Source organism: Protomyctophum bolini (genome assembly GCF_963924005.1).
Source record: "Protomyctophum bolini genome assembly, chromosome: 2".
In the NCBI taxonomy this organism is placed as follows: Eukaryota; Metazoa; Chordata; class Actinopteri; order Myctophiformes; family Myctophidae; genus Protomyctophum; species Protomyctophum bolini.
The window spans coordinates 9,793,071-9,812,491 of record NC_137863.1 but is presented as its reverse complement, the minus strand read 5'-3'; the positions used below and the strand labels follow the sequence as shown (position 1 = coordinate 9,812,491).

Sequence of the window (19,421 nt, the reverse complement as noted above, 5' to 3'; positions counted from 1 at the left end):
CCCACATGAAGTTCAGTTCAGGGTCCGTTCAACAACATGTTGCCTAGACTAGAGCGAGATATTTGATTTTGAATACAGACAGACAGCGACACCTTCTGGAATGCAAGTCATTTGCAAGTCAATGCATGCTATTTCAGAACAAAAGTATAACCACCATGTAATGGCCAAACAACACTTTATTCACAATTACGATAAACACTCAAATCTATAGAAGTTTCGGGGAAAAAATAAAAATCATAGAAGCTAACAAAGGCAATATGCTAAAATGTCACATTGATAATTACATTTGTTGTGCTGTTCCATCTTCTGCACAGTATACATCCATTCATTTTATAGGGACCTATCTTTTCACAGTGAACATTTTAAGTGCTTTCCCAATGTAAGGAAGTGTTTATACTAAAGCCAGAACACCTTTTATCAAACGTCTCTAGAGAAGGAAAGGACAACCATACAAAATATGAGCAATGACGTTTCTCAAGCTATGCTTCTACCTAAAATGTCATTTTAACCAACCCATATCATACAAGAGATGTGCCCCTTTAGAATTATAAAAAATATTGTAAACATTTATATTAATTGCACAACATACATTCAAATACATACTGTACTGTACAGCAAGTTTTTATTTCAGTATTGTTATCTTATAGCACCATGTATAGCAAGCTGATCAAACAATTTTTAGAACCTCTACAGTGTAGCGTTGACAATACAAACAAATAAAAGGGAATACACTAAAGAAGCACTCAGATGCTTGTATTGTGCCATAGATGGGATAGTGGTTAGAGTGTAGGCCTTTTGAAGGTGTGGCTGACATGGCGTGGCTAAGCAAAGGGCAATCAGTAGGGTAGGCAAAATGTATTGACCACAGCTCTTATTAACAGAGAAGGGGTGATGACGTTGCATCAATGACATTCATCAACATTAAGATTAGCTATAATACAAAAAAATTGTCAAATATCCATCATTGAGTCCAGACCACTTTACATGTGCACAGACATATCGATGAACATTGAGCAAGGATTTCAGAAATCACATTCCTATTAAGGGCTAACGATCGCAGCTAACCAATATGTGGCAAAGAAGACAGTAATTGATACCCAGAATATCAGTGTGTAGCAGCAGAGTGGATGTCTAAAGCCTAATTTATACTTCATCGTACAACAGTGTGGCTTGCTGAAAAGAATAGATTTTCTAGCTGACGACACAATCGACACAATGCATGACCAAATATAAATTAGGCTTAATAAAGCCTCATGTCTATTGGTGCTTTGGTTTCCACCTATTCCCACATGACATGAAAGGAAGCCAATTAAAGCCAATACAGTATAGTATACAGTATAATCTACAAGTAGTACTGCGGAAATGAATGTCTGCTTGTGGACACCAAAACAGCCCCACTTCAAACACAGCAACAGAGTTTTGCTGGGGTGTGATGGGAGTTGTGATTATGTGAGAGTATAAAGAGTGTGAGAGAAATAAGAGTTTTGGAGAGTGAGAAAAGTTTCCTATTGATCTCCACGTTTCTCCCGGTGAGGTGGTGATCGGAGCGTTAGCTGGTCGGTGCCAGCGGGCTCTCTCAGAAAACCCTCAAACCCAAAAAGACAATACTCAGTTACACTCCAGCGATGTCTGTACAAGGTCCTTGGGTTCTCCTGAACCCCCCCTCTCTCTCTCTCTCCTCCACCTCCTCTTACTCCTTTGTTGGAGGCACTCACGGAGTGGTGAGTTGTGGTAGACAGGTGGTTAACCGACCCACCCTTCCCAAATCTGTCCTCTGTGGATGAAGGAAAACAAATATTGTGTCATTTGAGGTGCTTCACTGGAAACCATGGCTCCAGTTGTTGTCTGTTCCTAGCAGCAGCAGTGAGAGAGACACACTGACAAATGAAGACTGACGACATATTTCAAGACAATAACTCATCAGAGCCCTATCATTGACTAGTGTGTGCAGGGCTTCAGCATTGCAAACGCAGGTACAATAGAGGGTTTGCGTGGAGGAGCACAAAGACTTAATGGCGAGAGAGGAAGAAATGGTGAGGGACGGTGGGGAGGAGGTTGGGTCATGGAGAGCGTGCTGCTGAGCCATCTGACCAAGCATAGGATTGAGGTTGTGGATGGATGGGGGAGCTTGGCTGAATATGAGGGAACAGATGGCTTATGACAAACTCACAGCGATTTGGAGGAGGGCCTCTTCACTTTTGGCCTCTTTCGACGATGAACTGGCCTGAAGCATGCACAGCACGTACACGTACACGTGCATGGGCAGACGCATGTGCATGGAGACACGTACACAGGTACGTAGATACACACACACACACAGAAACACACACACACACACACACACGTGCATATCACACATGTGCATATCACACATGCGGGCACACACATACGCACACACACACACACACACGCACGCACGCACGCACGCACGCACACACACACACACACACACACACACACACACACACACACACACACACACACACACACACACACACACACACACACACACACACACACACACACACACACACACACACAGCAGAGACAAGCAATTAGGCTTTATGACAAAAAAGGGAATAGCAGAAGCTGAAAGCAGCCTTGTATTTTGGCACTCGCTAGCGTCCTCATGCTTAAAGCGTCGGATAAACCTTGGGTTGTGTAGCAACCTGCTTCTGTGCTCTATGATCTGCAATCGAGAAAAGTGATTCTAAGTGTGATTCTATTCATCCTCATGTATGGCGAAACAGGTCTCCAAATCACAATTTCAGCAAATAACAAGCACAAAAATGTAGTAGATTCCACCAATCTTTCTCAAATATAAACTTAAGTGAAATGGCTTTATGTTACATTACCCATGACCCATCTAGTGTAACAAAACATGATAGGTCTACATCAATGTACATGATTGCCACATTGATGACAGCCAGTAAGTGAAATAGGCAAAACTATTGCACCATGACTTGTTTTTCTATATTATACAGAATGTGTTTGTTTGTTGCTAAAGTGTTGCATGCAGTGAGAATGAATAGACTCAGTACTTCCAGCCCCTCGCTCACAGAGCACACAAACAACAAATAAAGATGATCAATGCCCACTGCTCTTAATAGTTAGGAGGAGTAGTAAATGGAAATGCAGAGGACAAATGTTGAGCAAATATACAAATACCCCAAGAAATTAAAAGAAAGGAAAACATTTACTACCATAGCCATTTTGATATACAACCCAAGGTTCTGACAAAGTTCTAACATCGCTTTAAAACTTTGATCACAGTATTAGGAACCCATGGAAATTCAGTACAAACATTAAAGAGGTTCAGTTTCACCAGACTATCCGTGTATTTTATTCCTTTGACTCCCCAAATGACTCTCAGCAGGCGGAAACAAGACCAAAGAGCATCTTGGGAGGCTGTAAACTCTGAGTTCACATTGTAACATGAATTCCATCTGTGGCATTTGTAAAAGTAATCAGCTATGGGCAAGGGGAAGATGAGAATACCTGTAGTCGCTGAAGGAGTTTCGCTCTTTTCCTCCTGAAAAAGAGAGAAAACAAGAGATGGTATGAATTATTTAGTTTCAACCCCAATACACACATACATAAAACCAATACAATACAATACAATACATTGTTGAGTATTTCTGACTCACCCTTCTCTGGGTTGCACTGTTTATGTCCCTTGCAGCTCCGCAGTTCCATAAGCTGTTGGTGCATTGAATTCAGAGCATCGCGGTCCAGTGTGCTGACGCCATTTATCAGCTACAAGCACAGCAAGGACAATATTTTCAGTAAGAGTTTAGCCAAAACATGACTATAAAGACAATTTACTGGATGGAGTCGCCACAGGAAACTCCATGCCCCCTGGTGTTGGAGATAACGGAAATACCATATGAATCATGTTGTGATATCCTGCTGCAGAACCCTCGGAAACTCTGTTACTGGTGATATACGTGTCTGTGCGCGTATGTGTGCATGTGTGTTCCTGTGCACAGATTACATACCTGGTACGGGTCAGTGTTGAGGTCAAAATACTCCAGGAAACCAGTAGCAAACTCGCAGAACACAAAGTTGTGCGTGTCATTGATGGTCCTCAGGCACCAGTAAGTGTTGTTGTTGGCACTAGTGCAAGCACAGAACGGACCCACTGACGAGGACAGGGACAGACAGGGACGTGTAGGGCAATACAGGGAAGGAAGGGCGAGGAATGGAAGAAAATAAAACAAAACAATATTACTAAACTAACTAAAGTGAGTGACACCCCACAGCCACAACACTAGAGGCGGCAACCATGATCTGGTACCACCCACATTTAGGACAGACATGGAGAAATTATCATTCTACTACTAATGTGGACACCATCCAAAGGATTTGTATCACTGGTTGGCTTGGACGGTTAACTCAACCGTCTGGGAACCTAGGCTGCTGAGCCGGCCTGACGGCGTGCCGCGGGTTCGACTCCCGACTTTGGAGTGTGTCTTCACCCCATCTCTATCCCCATTTCCTGTCAGTTTACTTTCATCCTATCAATAAATGCAGAAAATAGAAAAATGATCTTAAAAAAGTTGGCCTGAAATGACATCCATCAGGAGACCACAAGGGGAGGTAAATGTAAATTCCCATAGAAAGGAGGTGTCATTCCCTCACTGCCGCTGTTATGCTCCTTTGCACATGATAGTGTTTTATATTGGTTGATGATGTATTATTGTGTTAATGTTTTTATGCTATGTTAATTAATTGAATACAGTCCCCACTTTGGTTTCAATGAACTTAGACCCAGAAAGGCTTTGGATGTCTCACTTGTCCAGAAGGGGGCAGTCTGCCAGTGCTGGTTGTCATGTGTGAAGCAGGTGAGGCCAGGCATGCTGCAGGTGTCATTGTTCCGGAGCCTCTTCAGGAGCTTGCGGAGCTTCTTCCGACGCTTCTGTTCCTTCATCATCCACTGTTTCTTCTGTTTGGACGGCATTCTGATAAGGAAGAACGTGCCGAGAAAGAGGTTTGCAGTGAGGGGTGGAAGGGTCGCAAAATAACAATTCCCTTCTTACCGTTTTGAAAAGCATTATGGTCTGCAGAACATAGCAAAAAAAACGTCTTGTTTTACTTATGTACCTGATTGAGTGGATGCGACCTGCGTTGAGCCTGAAGGCTTCCTTATTCTTGAAGAAATAACTGGGAAAAAAAGGCAGGAGTTCCAGTTGTAATTTATGTTTGTCACATGGACAGCTAAACTCACAGCAAAATCTTGAGTGTGTGTGTGTGTGTGTGTGTGTGTGTGTGTGTGTGTGTGTGTGTGTGTGTGTGTGTGTGTGTGTGTGTGTGAGTGTGAGTGTGAGTGTGTGTGTGTGTGTGTGTGTGTGTGTGTGTGTGTGTGTGTGTGTGTGTGTGTGTGTGTGCGTGTGTGTGCGTGTGTGTGTGTGAGAGGGAGGGTAAATCAGTCAGTTTGGCTGGAGATGGTATCCAATATCCATGAACCCTCACCTGGGGGTGTCACACTCGCACTCATCAGGTCGCACCTTCTTCAAGTGACCTTTGACGTCACGCAGGTTCTTGATTTTGGTCTGCAGGGTTTCGATCTAAACACAAACAAGAATCACAATTGCACGTCGAGGTTTCAGTTGAAACAAATCAGTTCCACTGAATTAGTGAGAGAAATCTGAAGGAAAAGAGCAGGGCTGTACCTCATGCTCAATGTGCAGTTTGTGGTCTTTCCATGCTTGAAGGGATTTGTAGAGACCTCCATCACACTTAACGGTGTCATTCATAAGAATGGCACACCTGCCGAGAAAGCAGACAGAGAGATATCAGAAGAACCATGGCTTTTACTACTATAAACCGTCCAGCCATCACTCTTTGCCCCCATGCTCCCTCCAGCCACACACACACACGCCCAGACCTTACCTGTAGGTGACTTTAAGTGCAGCAGAGGGTGATAAGCTGTTGTTACTGGGGGTGGGTTTGACGGTGACCTCCATGCCACTGAACTCCTCATCCTCCTCCTCCATGTTCCCCACTTCCCCTCCTCTCCTGCCCCAGCTGCTGTTCCTGGAGCCCACGGGGCGGTAGCCCTCCTCCAGGTCAACAGCGTACAGATCTCCGTCCAGCTCAAACGGTATGGAGCGTGACCATCGGCTCCGAGGCTGCACACTCTTGCTGGTCTTCATCTCTGAGTGGGGGGGAAAGTATGCGCAATAAGTGATACTGCTCAAATATACTTCTACCAGTTATTTCCAAACTCGCCGTTTCCAATGGCTGAGGCGTGCCGGTTAGGAGTACGCCTCAGTCTGCTCATCTGATCAACTTCACTGTACTTCCTTCAGTTCCTTGGGTCCTCGGCAATACAACTGCCAACTGTCAAGCCCTTTTTTATATAAAAATAAATGTATCCCAGTAATTCCCACGATACATTTCCATCCATTTTTTCCACCCAGTGTCAATTATCTAATGTAATCCTGGACGCTACACTCCCTCTGCCAACCTGGGGAGAGCAACGGTCTGACCTCATGCTTCCTTCAGTGCATGAGGAGTCCAAACTGCTTCTTTTCACCTGACAGGGGTAGTTCCCCGGTTGGATGTAGCACATGGAAGAACATGTAATTCCAATCAGTTCCTTTCCCCTCCATCAGGCACCCCAGCTGGCCAGGGAAGGCAGTATAAAGACCAGGATTACTGCATGTTTTTTGTGAGGTTACCTAACCTAGGGGACACGGGGAGAACATGCAAACTCCACACCTTACACGTGATCGGATGAGCGGTTCGTGATATAAGCCTGCCCACACAAGAACTTCTCACTGTACTGTGCTAAGAACCCAAGGAAGTTCAGTGTCAAATGTCCAGCATCAGTTGCTGAATTATAGCACATACCTGTATCTTACTCTATACACTCAGTATACACTCTATATTTACTACTGTAGACAAAGATGCACCTGGATTAAAAACAGACACTGGTCTGATTTGGAAATGGACAGCATTTATTCTCTAAATGGTTCCTCTCTCGCTGTTCTGTTAGTTATATGGTTATACTTATAGTTTTATATATATAGTTATAGGTTTTGTACAATACTGATATTGTATGATGAGCTTCTTATCATTTCTATTTCATCACTATTTTCGTCACTATTTTCTCAAATCCTGACTGATAAATTGCAGTATGGATCACGTGTGAGTTTCTAACTCGACCACTTGGTGGCAGCACTGACACATCCATTTCACCATGAACTCTTCAAAAGCTAGGAATTTTACCTTGAGATTAATGTCCCTGTTTTTTGTAAGGCTTTTGTATTACAAGGGCATTTCAAAGTAAGGCACCAGTATCTTTCAGAACAAAATAAGCTGTATCTATTAATAACTACTGGCAACCTAGTTCACGTGACTGACGGGGGGAGCTTACTCCTCTTAGTGAGCAGCCTCTTCCTCTTCAGTACAGCGGTCTGTTTGAGGCCCAGGGGGCCACAGTTACAGCTGTCAGAGTTGGTCACGCCACCATAGAGGCGGGAGCCACCGCTGGCCATCAGAGCCTGCATGCGCGGGGCGTAGAGACTGGCCATGCCCTTGCATTTATACAGCCTCAGCTTGCCAGTCGAGTCCTCCACGCACTGCCACTTCTGTGAGAACACAGACACATAGATGGAGAATTGGGTTAGGTAGTTATAGGTAGGTTGGAAAGTGCGTGCGTGCCGTCCGTGCCGTCCATGCGTGCGTGCGTGCGTGCGATATGTGTGTGTGTCAGTGTGTGTCAAGACTATTATGTGCTACTGCCGTCATACCCTACAGATTTCATATGTGATTAAAATCGGAACATGGATGTCGAAGGAGTCAGGCACAGGAGTACGAGTAGCTGCAATAGTCAATATTTTACACCTACTGCAATCACTGCACTGGATGTGTGAGACACCATCCCATACTTATATGCGTTTCACTGCATCTGCTCTTTCTCCAGTCCTTCCAGATGAATACCTGTCCTGGTTGCTGGCAGGAGGTCTGGTACTCAGCCTTCTGACAAAGATCTTTGACCCGCTGGTATTTAGGAAGGAAGTTCTCCTCCTGAGCCACTTCCTTCCCGTCAGCTCTCTTATGCAGTGGCTTCCTGTGTGAAAAAGTAAAGGGTTAGTTTTAAAGACGGTAATAATGCCAACCTGCTATGGAGACTAATGTCACAAGGTGACAAAGCTCGAAATGACAACATATTCTGTGAAAGGTCAATCAATAAACCTTACCCTCTCTCTACCAGGAAAGAGTCCCTCCATGTTTTCGTTTTCTTGTTTAACTGGAACCTAACAACAACAAAAAAAACTATCAGCAAAAGGAGATAAATCTTTTTTCTTGTCACAGCAGCTGCTGATATTTGGAATGGGCAAACACGTAGTGCATTTTCAAATGTCATCGTTGTACTGTGCTGAACAGAAAGTGGAGCAACATCATTTGCATTTGGTTTGTAATTTCAGCTCTGACTAAGAGAGCACTGAAATGGAACAAATGTTGTAACTCTTTATATAGTCTTTTTTATTTATTTATTTATTATCTCATCCATTCAAAAACATTGGTTTGGAATATTATTATGTGTTGACCTGTTGACTGGCCTGTCCGTTTCCAGCAGCTTGAGGATGGACTTGCCGTCCATGTCTGAGGGGATGTCAGCTCCAGCTATGTCCAGCATAGTGGGGGCCAGGTCAATGTTCAACACTATGTGAGGGTTACTGCAGGGAAACAAGAGTGACCGCCGTGGTTACAATAAACATCCGGCAGTGGAAGTGATCATTGAACTCTTTGAAGGCAACGTTTGATACATTTGCATGAGCTAGGTTTTGAAAGTATAATTAGATGCCATTGCTATATTCATCAAAAATGTGCAAATACAATCATGCTGCCGCACGTAACTATTGTTTATCCCCAAATTAGATATGTTTCAATATAGGTAGATACTAGAGAAGAATAGCACAACTTGTCAGTTGTCCAAAATAAATACACAATTAATTAGAATGTTTACAATGTCTTAACTCTCACCATCTACTGTATGTTCACTCTTGATTAATTTCCTGATCTTAGTCCTTCCTGTATGGCTATTTTTGATCTGTTGTCTCTAATATTTATTTCCTGTAATTGTCTTGAATATTCGAAGGAATTCTGAGGATGCTTGACATAGTGAACAAAGTAATAATAGCTGTCAATCATGCACGTACGCATGACTGAAACGCAAATCTGAAAAGCAAGTCAAAAGTATATTTTTGATGTTTGCAAACTTTGCATTGCACTTTTTATTCCCTGTGTGTATCTCACCCCTTCACCCCACGTAGAAGGCACACCTTAATAAAAATAAAAACTCGAAAATATATCTCGGCGAGATTGTTATATATGTTAAAAAGTAAGTTTCTCGTGCATTCCTGTCAGAAGTTATGTCTATCTCCTTGTTGTGTTGTCCCTCTCCAAAATCCCCTGTGCACATTCATTTGGTGAGGGGCCTGCAGCCAATCAGCCAATCAGCAACAAACACACACCCACACACACACACACACACACACACACACACACACACACCAGCACGGCACAATTTGAGAAAAAGGTTACCTGTAGTTCTCTCTCTCTCTCTCTCTCTCTCTCTCTCTCTCCCTCTCTCTCTCTCTCGCTGCGCTGTTGCGTCTGTCTGTCTGTCTGTCTGTCTGTGTGTGTGTGTGTGTGTGTGTGTGTGTGTGTGTGTGTGTGCACGCGCATGCGCGTGTGACACTGATTTATTGAATATTCTGACTTTCAATTCAAATGTACATACATTTAGTTTTGATTGTATTGTTGCTTTTTGCCTTGGCAATGTAAATGTAACCCAGCCAACATGGCAACCCGCAAATGGCAACCCATGTCAACTGTCAATCAAGGCAGTATAAAGGTGACATCAGTTCCTACACTCCCCACTCCCACCTATGCAAGATGGCCGAAATGTTTGGCAGAAGCATGGTAGCAGGTTCCTGTTCACTGTGACAACCTTTGGTTACTTTTCGGTGAGTCATATAGGCTTGGTGTCTTAACTTGGATCAACTGGTTAACTGTTTATTTTGAAAGCATTTGTTTTATGATTTATGTTTGAACTTTTGGTTTAATAATTAATATTGATGTATTCTATTATAATATATATGTCATAATATTATAAATATGGGTTGTGGGGGCTGACAAGGCTATACAGCCACATGTGTTTATAATGTGATGTAGGCCTACATAAAACTAATGACACTTATCTTTTCTCTTCATGTAATTCCAGAATATAAAGAGTCACTGCACCAGTGTAGGCAGCAGTGCAGCACCAAGCCCTGGACCCTGAGACGAGCCATGTCCGTGGGCCCCACAGCCCCACCAATTTAGGCTTCCGACCGAGGACCCCCACCCTGGAGCCCATGTGAAGTGTCCCAGACCGATGCCCCCCCCTCCCTGCACAAGACATTAAGGTAGGAACTGTACGCTATAGCTGCTGCTGGGAAGAGCTGCTTATTGCTGCGCAGTGAGTACAAATCTTGTTTATTGTCCTTTGCCGTCGCTGGTGTGGTTCTGCAGGGTAGGGTACTGATGGTGTTGCTCTCGCTTGCGTTTGCGTTCCGGCTTCCTGCGGTCGCGTCGCGTCGGGCTGCCTGCTGTTGCGCTCGTTTGCGTTGCGTCTTTTGCGTCGACTGCCACAATTTCGGCCGGTTCTGTCATTTCACCTCATTTCACCTAACTTGTGGACACTGCCTGTCATCTGCAGAAGAACGTGATGGTTCACGGTAACTGGGTAAGTATCTGTTTTTGTATTCTTTGCTGCTGGTAGGGTAGGGCTGGTAGGGTAGGGATCCTACAAGGGTAGGTTTTTGCGTTGCGTCGCAAACAAAGCACTTTGGCACAGGCATGGAGCTCCTGGTTTACTGGGATGGGGTTCGATTCCCTGCTGCGCCCTATGCTGAATTTGCTGATTACATTTAATCTGTTAAACAGGCATCCTTTTGCACAATAGAGCGTCCATTTCATTTTCTCCATAGGCATTTCAAAACTTATTTATTTAAAGACATTTATTTAAAGACCTTTAAGCGTCGTATACGAAGCCAACTCCTGTCGTGAGAAATCATGACAACACACACAATATTTTGGTCCAAATAATTACAAAGAAGAACACAACGTTGTAACCTGCCGTTTTATCTACTTTCTAATTCTTTGTTTGGCCCGAAAAATTGTGTTTGTCATGATTGGTCCGAATGTTCACTCGAAAATTCCTGCCAAAGTTCGAGTCCTAAAATAAGGGCTAGGGTACAGCCTTAAAAAAAAACACACCACACACACACACGTTAACAATCTTGTATAATTTGAAAAAATGCCTATGCACAGCATTTTATTATTTTATTTTTCATAAACCTATTGCTAATGCTATTGTGTACACTCGTTCGTCTGACAAACGGCTGCCATGGATTGTTAACAGGTTAAAGGAATGCAATGCAAATAAACTGTGGGCTTCACTGCGTTTTCATAATTGCGAGCCCAATGTATATATTTGTACATACTACGACTCCCCTGATTAGTAGTCGAGAGATACTTTGAGCAGCAAAATTCAAAGGCCCAAATACAAAGGCAAGGAATAACACAGAGATATGATCCTGAACAACTGGCAGGTGTCCATAAGTTCTATACCTACTCCCTGATTGTAACACTCAATGTTACATTTTCTAATAGGAACATGCAGTCACTTACGTTGTCCCTGACTCCACGTTGGGTCCCCGCACATAGAAGGGCACGCGGATGTCGAACTCGTAGGGCATTGATTTGCCCTTGACCAAACCAAACTGTCCAATGTGGTAGCCATGGTCTGAGGTGTAGATGATGTACGTGTTGTCAAGTTCTCCCGTCTCCACCAACATGTTATACACCTAAACATCACATCAGAGCAGCTCAGTTCTCAGAGATTCTTCATTTTTTTTAACAGTGATGGAAAAAGTAGAAAACAATGTTTGATCATTGAAGTCCCCCATGCAAGTTTTATAGAACAGGACAGGGGTGAAACATTTAGGAAGTGTGTCAGTGAATACATTAAGCAGTAGTAACAGTCGGAGGAATGAGCACAGTTCTCTTAGGACTTGGGAGAGTCAGCGTGTACTGTGTGTGTGTGTGTGTGTGTGTGTGTGTGTGTGTGTGTGTGTGTGTGTGTGTGTGTGTGTGTGTGTGTGTGTGTGTGTGTGTGTGTGTGTGTGTGTGTGTGAAGAGTCTGGATGTATGCGTCTGTCTCTAAGGGCTTGTCCACCCACCTTCTCCACACTGTCATCCACAGACAACAGCGTCTGCATCCGCCTGCGCATCAGCATATTAGTGAACTGCATGTGGACAGGCTTCATTGCACCAGTGTAACGCAGGATCCAATGCTTGTCTGGGTTCGGGGCATAGTTGTAGCTGGGAGTTCTGAAAGAGTAAAAAAAATAATATATATATATATATATACACACACACATACTGCAAAATCTTGAGTGTTCATTTCAATCTCAGAGTGAGGGTCTATTTTACACTCAGGAGTGTAATAGCAAACCTTGATACAGAGGAGACCACATTTCATGTCCGTTCATTTACATATGAAGGAACACTGCGGCGGAGTTGGGTGCTCAGTTTGTATTGCATTGACCCCCTCCATGCATTTTTGCATTGCAGTTGTTTTACTTGTACTGGAGATTGGATTGGAGTATTATGGATGCAGTGTGCATATGTAATGTGTGTGGTTATGCGCACAACAGTAACCTCAGCCAGTGGTTGCAGAAGTCACGTCTGCTACTCTTTCCTAAGTAGCCAGAAAACTGTTTATGTAACACAGAACTGGAGGTTATATAAACCATATAAAATGCGAAGAAATGCAATCAATATGCTCGGCGAGCTTGCAGCAAGGACGGTATAATCAATATTTAACTCCAGGCCATATGGAACCTTAATTATTTCAAAATAAACACTGCTAAATATCTAATGAGATCTAAGAGGCAAACATATTGTTTAAAGTGGATCGATTATGGACTTTTAAGAAATGCTAATTTCTCACAGGAACCCCCCCTCTACTCAAATGTAGTGCCTGACGCGTCTGCTGAGGTGGGAAGAAAGTTCACCTCTGGAAGGGCTGCCTTTTTATCACCATGTCATGGATATTTTGGGGGCGAAAGAAGAAAAGTGAAGGAGAGAAATTGCCCAAGAGGACTCTCTAAAAAATTCAAACAAGAGGGAGTACATTTATAGCCAAAGAAGCAATTAAAAGTTACTGCAAAGACAGTGGAGTGCATCTTCTCTAGACTTGTCTATGCATATTGCATAAAGGTTGCATGGCGTAGGTTAATGATGCTGGTTGATTTAGTCAGTGCAGGGAAAGGGGTGGAGGGATGCTGGCTCATTAAAGGCCTATTGGGTCTGTATCTGGAGGCCAATAGGACAGCTGCTATTAGCCAGCAGCATTTAGGTGCGTGCAGAATAAGGGAGACAAAGGCTGGAGCATTTTGCCTGCGTGTGTGCGCGTGCATGTGCATGTGCATGTGCATGTGCATGTGCATGTGCATGTGCATGTGCATGTGCATGTGCATGTGCATGTGCATGTGCATGTGCATGTGCATGTGCATCACGTTTGTATTCATTATGTATACATGCCTGGCATCAATTGGGCATATATTTAAGCATGCCTGACAAAATGATGCAAATGACCAAATCTCATTACTATGGTAAAACTAACGGCAGCGAAACGTAAGGGCAAATAAACCAGAGCGCTACACTGGTGAGGGTGAAGGACGGTTATTCTGCCAAAAGCATGGAAGTACAGGGCAGGCAGAAGGAAGAAAAGATGGATGTGAGATTACGGAATTTGGGTCATTTTGGGTCAAATGAAAGTGAGCATGATTGCACATACAGAGGGTAAGTAGTTAGCCAAGACAGCACTCACACTGTTTTTCAATTATTAATTTATCCTTGATTTACCCCAGCCAGTTTCAATAAGGTTAGTTAGGATATCTCATTTTCAACAGTTCTATTGGAGCTCAGCTTGGTACAATCATCTGAACATGTGCTAACGTGCCGTTTTAAAATGGGGCTCTTACATATGCTGTGAGGCATTGGAGAAGGCAGAGCTGTACTGGGGTGCTGAATCCTCCGGACCATGGGGGGCAGCGTGGCTCAGGACCATCATGACAGGTCGATGAGGGTACATCCTCTTCGACATGCGGAAATAGTTGATGCTGTCGTTGGTGATGACGTCTGTCAGATAGTCCTATGGAGCGAGGATGTATGGATTTAGTAGAAAGAAATCACTTTCATTATTTTAGCTACAGTGACCCTTGTTAGTATACGTGCAAATAGGGGGAAGGAAATTGACATCACGTGAGTGTGTTGGAGGTGCAAACTAAGCGTCTTGTTGGCCCGGGCCGGCCTAGCGGTACCGGGCATCTAGGCTGGTAATCCAGCCCGACAGCGTGTCACGGGTTTGAGTCCCGATCCCGACGACCTTTGCTGCGTCTCACGCCCTTCTCTTTCCCCATTTCCTGTCATACTACGTTCTACCATAGTTTTGTGTTGTATATGATCTGTCTCACAAACGCGCTGCTGATACATGTTGTTTGTACCTCCAAGACAATGACACATTTGGCCATGAAGGAGATGTAGTCTGCACACTGTTTTGTAGCTCCCACAGGATTCTTTTTCAGGATGACAACGTTTTGACCCTTATGGGTCTTCGTCAGGTATACCTGTCATACCTGACGAAGACCCATAGGGGGTCGAAACGTTGTCATCCTTCTGAATAACAAGAAACAGTGTGCAGACTACATCCTATCTCCTGTACGTATCTTTTTGTTCAGCACCTGAAAGTTTTTTTAGGGATGTGCGTACTTTCTTTTTGATTCACATGTGGCCATGCCCCCACATACCGTATGTGTGCCTCAAATAATTCTCCATTAAGACATTTTTACTTCACTGCTCATTATCTGTGAAATGACTAATGAGTCAACTAAATGTTTTCAGATATAATTGACCCACAACTAACATTCTCTCGTGTGTTTTGTAAACTCGCTACATAAGAGAGTGAGACCTTTGGGTAGTCGTTGCCATGCTTCTCTCGGACTCCATTCCTGCTGAGGGTGTAGTTGTAGAAGCGGGAGTTCTTAACCAGTGCCACCCATTCTCTCCAGCCGGGAGGCACATAGGAGCCATTGTACTCGTTCAGATACTTCCCAAAAAATGCTGAGAGAGACATAGCAAGTGGTGAGTAAAGTATTTGGCTGGTTAAGGAGTGAGGAAAAAGTAGCTTAACCCATTCTGACCTGAGATCAGATTCATACGAGGTTTCCACTAGGACACACACTGGTCTGATTAACCCATTCCGACCTGAGATCAGATTCTAAAAATGTCAGTCGTTCTTCGATTTTTCAAAAAATAGCAGACCTACAAGCTCGTAGCGCGCCACTCGGTGGCGCGCTATGAGCTTGTAGATCTGCTATTTTTCAATGGCTAAAGCATAACATGATGCCAACACCAAAATGGGTTCCCGTTCAGAATGGCTTAAAGCAGTGCTGACATCTGTCACACAGTGGTGATGTCTTTTATAGACCCACTGAAAAAAACATGCCTGGAGTATACCACCAGGGGGCCACAGCCCCAACAGTTCTATTTCAGGGCCGCTTTAACAGTAAAGCATGCATGAGCATGCATTGCATACTAGTTGAAATTAGTGAGATCTTGCAAGTAATTTACATGCAAACTTGGGTCCATATGGGGCATCTGCTTGTGACGTTTGGTCGGTGATCCAGAAAACATCACCACATGCACTCACTGACCTGTCCTGTAGCCGGAGTTGTTGAGGTGCACTGCAAACGTGTATGGCTCATGGTGGGCTTGCCACGAGGGGGACGAGCAGTTCTCGTTGTTGGTGAAGGTGTGGTGGTTGTGCACGTACTTCCCCGTCAGGATGGAGGAGCGCGAGGGGCAGCACATGGGCGTGGTGGAGAAGGCGTTGGAGAAATGCGTGCCCCCCTTCTCCATGATACGCCGTGTCTTGTTCATGGCCTGCATTGAGCCTGCGAGAGAGAGATGTGCAGAATGCATAATATAATAAGAGACAGGAGAGAGAGCGGAGGGACGTGTGCAGAGAGGAAGAGGCGTAAGAGATGTGAGCGAGACAAATTTAAGTCAAAGTGGCAGGAGGGTAAAAAGAAGACGAGAAGGACAGTGAAAATGGGTAAAATAGAAGTGTGGAACACGAGATAGGGAAGTGAGGAATGAAGAGAAGAAAAGAAGCGAGGTGACGAGAGAGAGAGAGAGAGAGAGAGAGAGAGTAAAGAGGGGGGGGAATCGAAAGAATAAATCTTCTGGGCAAAGTGTAGCGCATTTGAATTCATGTGTACTAAAGGTCTTTCAGTGTTGATGGCGATTGTTTGGGGAAACAGATGCTTGACCATAAATTCCTGCTTTTCAATGCGAGTCTCCTCACTAGTGATCACAGGAGGACAAAGGGTGTCACCAAGGCCCATTATGCAGCCACTCCAGCCCAATACGCCGTTGAAGGGCTTAAGCGGGTAGGGAGATGGCCAGCGTTTGGCACCCAGACAATGGATGCCACAGGCCGCTCTCATTTCATGCCAGCAGAGCTGGCACAGGGGAGAGTGACTCTGAGCGAGCCAGAGGGGTTAATGGAGTGAAAGGCAGCATTAGGTTGACCTTTTAAGAGCTGAAGCAGTTCGACACGGATGGACAGGATATCCATAACCACGGGAGATGGAAGCATATTGCACGTACACATTCATCTGCACAATCGTCCATCCACCAGCCGTAACCCCCCATCCCCCCCCTCGAATGCGTATATGAATGCTTTATTCTAATGCAGCAATTACATTATTGGAAAAGGACCAAATTCAAACATTGATACATTGGCAAAATTATTCAGGTAATTTTGAGTATACATTTTACAACATTTTCCAAAAACTTAAAAAATAAAGCCATTTATGGAAAAATGTTAATGGTTGATATATGGCCTGGCTGTAAACAAAAAAAGACACATGATATAGTCTTTACCCACTTAAAGGACGACTTCACTCATTTCATCTTCATATACAAGTAATTGGTCCTCACTAATGTCTTGTTGGCTATAATGAAATGCCCAAGATTTTTTATTGAGGTGCGCCTATGTCCAGCTTTTGGTGTAACACAAACTTTGTCCTCCACAAACATTAAATTCCCATTGACAATGAATGGACAATTTCACGCCATAGGGTCTATTTTACGTGTCTATCCAGTCGCTCTGGATTAAGAGCGTCTGCTAAATGCCTAAATTGTAAATGGAAAATTGTGACTTGTATGATGCCTGCGCTCCTATATACAGCTTTTGTCCCCACATGTCTCAATATCTGCCACTGACAATGAAAGGAGAAATTAGGTCAAATTTCCACCAAATATGACGTAAATGAATCATCAAAACATTAAACACCATTGACAATGAAGGGAAAATGTACGTCATATGTAGACGAGCAAATCGGTGGGAACGCTTGGCCAATAAGAGACCACCATTCCTTCTTTTTTTTGTGGCTTCTATTTTATATTTTTTATGGAGGGACAGACAGTAGGCTGACAGGAAACGGGGAGAGAGATGGGGGGAAGACATGCAGTAAAGGCCGTCGGGATCGGGAGTCGAACCCACGGCACACTGCCAGACTGGATTACCAGTCAAGGTGCCATGGACCACTGAGCCATGGCCCAGGCCGAGACCACCATTCTTGATGATGATGTACGATGATGATGAGCGCCCCTCACTTCACACGGGTGTGATTTTTTATAATATATACACTATACAGTATGTATATACAGCACATTTTATGGCTCTATTCTTGTTGACATTTACAGTGAGAGGCAATTTGGCGTATGGTAATTTCTATGTAAATGTCACCACCACATTATAGTGACAAACTATGACCACTGGTTTGGCAGCTGTATGTAACATGCTTACATAGTACTACTGTATGTGTGTCTTCCGTGAGACCTTTAGGAGGGACATTCAAGCCGCAAGCAGAGCCTGCAGCCGACACTCCTGAATGAAGTGTCTGGTGCTGGGACTCTGGTGCAACGCACAGGTCCGGCTGCACCTGTTGTGAGCAGGAGTGGACCTGGTGAGACGTAGGAGGGGACCGAACAGGAGTCAACCCACAGAGCCTAGTCCTTCCACGCGCCAGACCTCCCAGTCCCGGCAGAGTAGTAAAAAGAAAGAAACTAATAAACTATTCATTCATTCATAGTGGGTAGCTATTGGGACGTAAGTCAGGACTTGATCACCCCGGCTGGGTCACCTGATTGAGGGGTATGTTGCGAGACCCGAAACCCTGATGACCTTGAGATACATCACTGAGGATACGTCCCAGGTCCATCCATGCGATATTTGTTCGTTCTTAGACTATTTATAGTCAGTGACTCATAGGAATAGACTATGTGACAACCGGGTATAGTCTGGTGAGTGGTGAGTGGTGACCACTGGAGAGACGGGTGACAGCCGGAATGTAGACGGCACCCGGGAGCAGTATGGTTTGGCGCCCCAGACTGTGTCTTCCGTGAGGAGGAGGACCAACAGCCCACGTAAGGGGCTATATGAAGGGTATGATGTTGTGAGACCCGAAACCCGATGACCATATCACTGAGGATACATCCCAGGTGCATCCATGCGATGTTTGTTGGTTCTGACAGAATTTCTAACCTCTGACTTGTCATCTCTAACATGCATTCACATAGTGACTAATGGTGATACTATAGTAATACTAAGTACATACTATTTTTTGCAAGTCAATGTTGATTTAATGATTCCCACCGTATTGGTATGCAATTTAGATTTAGTGAGATGCAGTGGATTCTTTTCTGAAATGTCTATGGAGAAATCATAAATGAATGGGATTTCTATCTGTGGAAACTAACCTGGTGAAAAGAAATTACAGCCACTCTATAGACAAATTCAGCCAGGGCTGACCTGTCGAAATCATGACTGCGGTGTCACATTAAACTAGCTTGACACCGCAGCATTGCCTACAGCTGGCCTACCGGACACCCCTCCACAGATTCAACACCAGACAAAGTGCGTCACTGCCAAAGCCATGCCCCATTATGGAGTCATCCTCCTCATAACGCTATTAGATCTACATTAGCTTATATCTTTTGACAGTACTATCCAGTGTACTTTTCGATTATATTTCTGACAAGCATTTCCATTATTGAGTTGATATCTGATACAATCTCTAGCCAGTAAATTTGGATTGCTGGACAATCCCAGAATATGTCATTATTGCATTTTCTGCAATAACCTGAGTCCGGTGTATACCATTCCGTATCTGTAAGTACTTTCTTCTCTGAGTAATAAGGAACCTAATCATGTTCGTCCATTAAAACGCTCTCCAAAGGCCAGAGCTAGTGGTGGCTACTGGCTACATTACATATATATATATATA

The 19,421-nt window shown here is 44.0% G+C and overlaps 1 protein-coding gene across 5 annotated transcripts in view; it reads right to left on the bottom strand.

Annotated features, from left to right (window-relative positions):
* Positions 1–158: 158 nt before the first annotated feature.
* Positions 159–19,421, bottom strand: part of sulf2a (sulfatase 2a) — a 48,757-nt gene continuing 29,494 nt past the window's right edge. For 4 of the 5 annotated variants that reach the window (XM_080786652.1, XM_080786651.1, XM_080786654.1 and 1 more), the window contains 19 exons: positions 15,780–16,019; positions 15,035–15,186; positions 14,049–14,218; positions 12,240–12,390; positions 11,689–11,864; positions 8,559–8,687; positions 8,208–8,264; positions 7,948–8,077; positions 7,382–7,595; positions 5,893–6,157; positions 5,673–5,769; positions 5,473–5,567; positions 5,104–5,163; positions 4,795–4,961; positions 3,999–4,141; positions 3,648–3,756; positions 3,499–3,532; positions 2,171–2,224; positions 159–1,774 (listed from right to left, as the gene is read on the bottom strand). In XM_080786652.1, coding sequence (XP_080642778.1) covers positions 1,744–1,774; positions 2,171–2,224; positions 3,499–3,532; positions 3,648–3,756; positions 3,999–4,141; positions 4,795–4,961; positions 5,104–5,163; positions 5,473–5,567; positions 5,673–5,769; positions 5,893–6,157; positions 7,382–7,595; positions 7,948–8,077; positions 8,208–8,264; positions 8,559–8,687; positions 11,689–11,864; positions 12,240–12,390; positions 14,049–14,218; positions 15,035–15,186; positions 15,780–16,019 — 2,474 coding nt within the window. In that variant the 3' untranslated portion in view covers positions 159–1,743. The remainder of the gene's footprint in view (positions 1,775–2,170; positions 2,225–3,498; positions 3,533–3,647; positions 3,757–3,998; positions 4,142–4,794; positions 4,962–5,103; positions 5,164–5,472; positions 5,568–5,672; positions 5,770–5,892; positions 6,158–7,381; positions 7,596–7,947; positions 8,078–8,207; positions 8,265–8,558; positions 8,688–11,688; positions 11,865–12,239; positions 12,391–14,048; positions 14,219–15,034; positions 15,187–15,779; positions 16,020–19,421) is intronic. The other variant, XM_080786655.1, reaches the window with a different exon arrangement.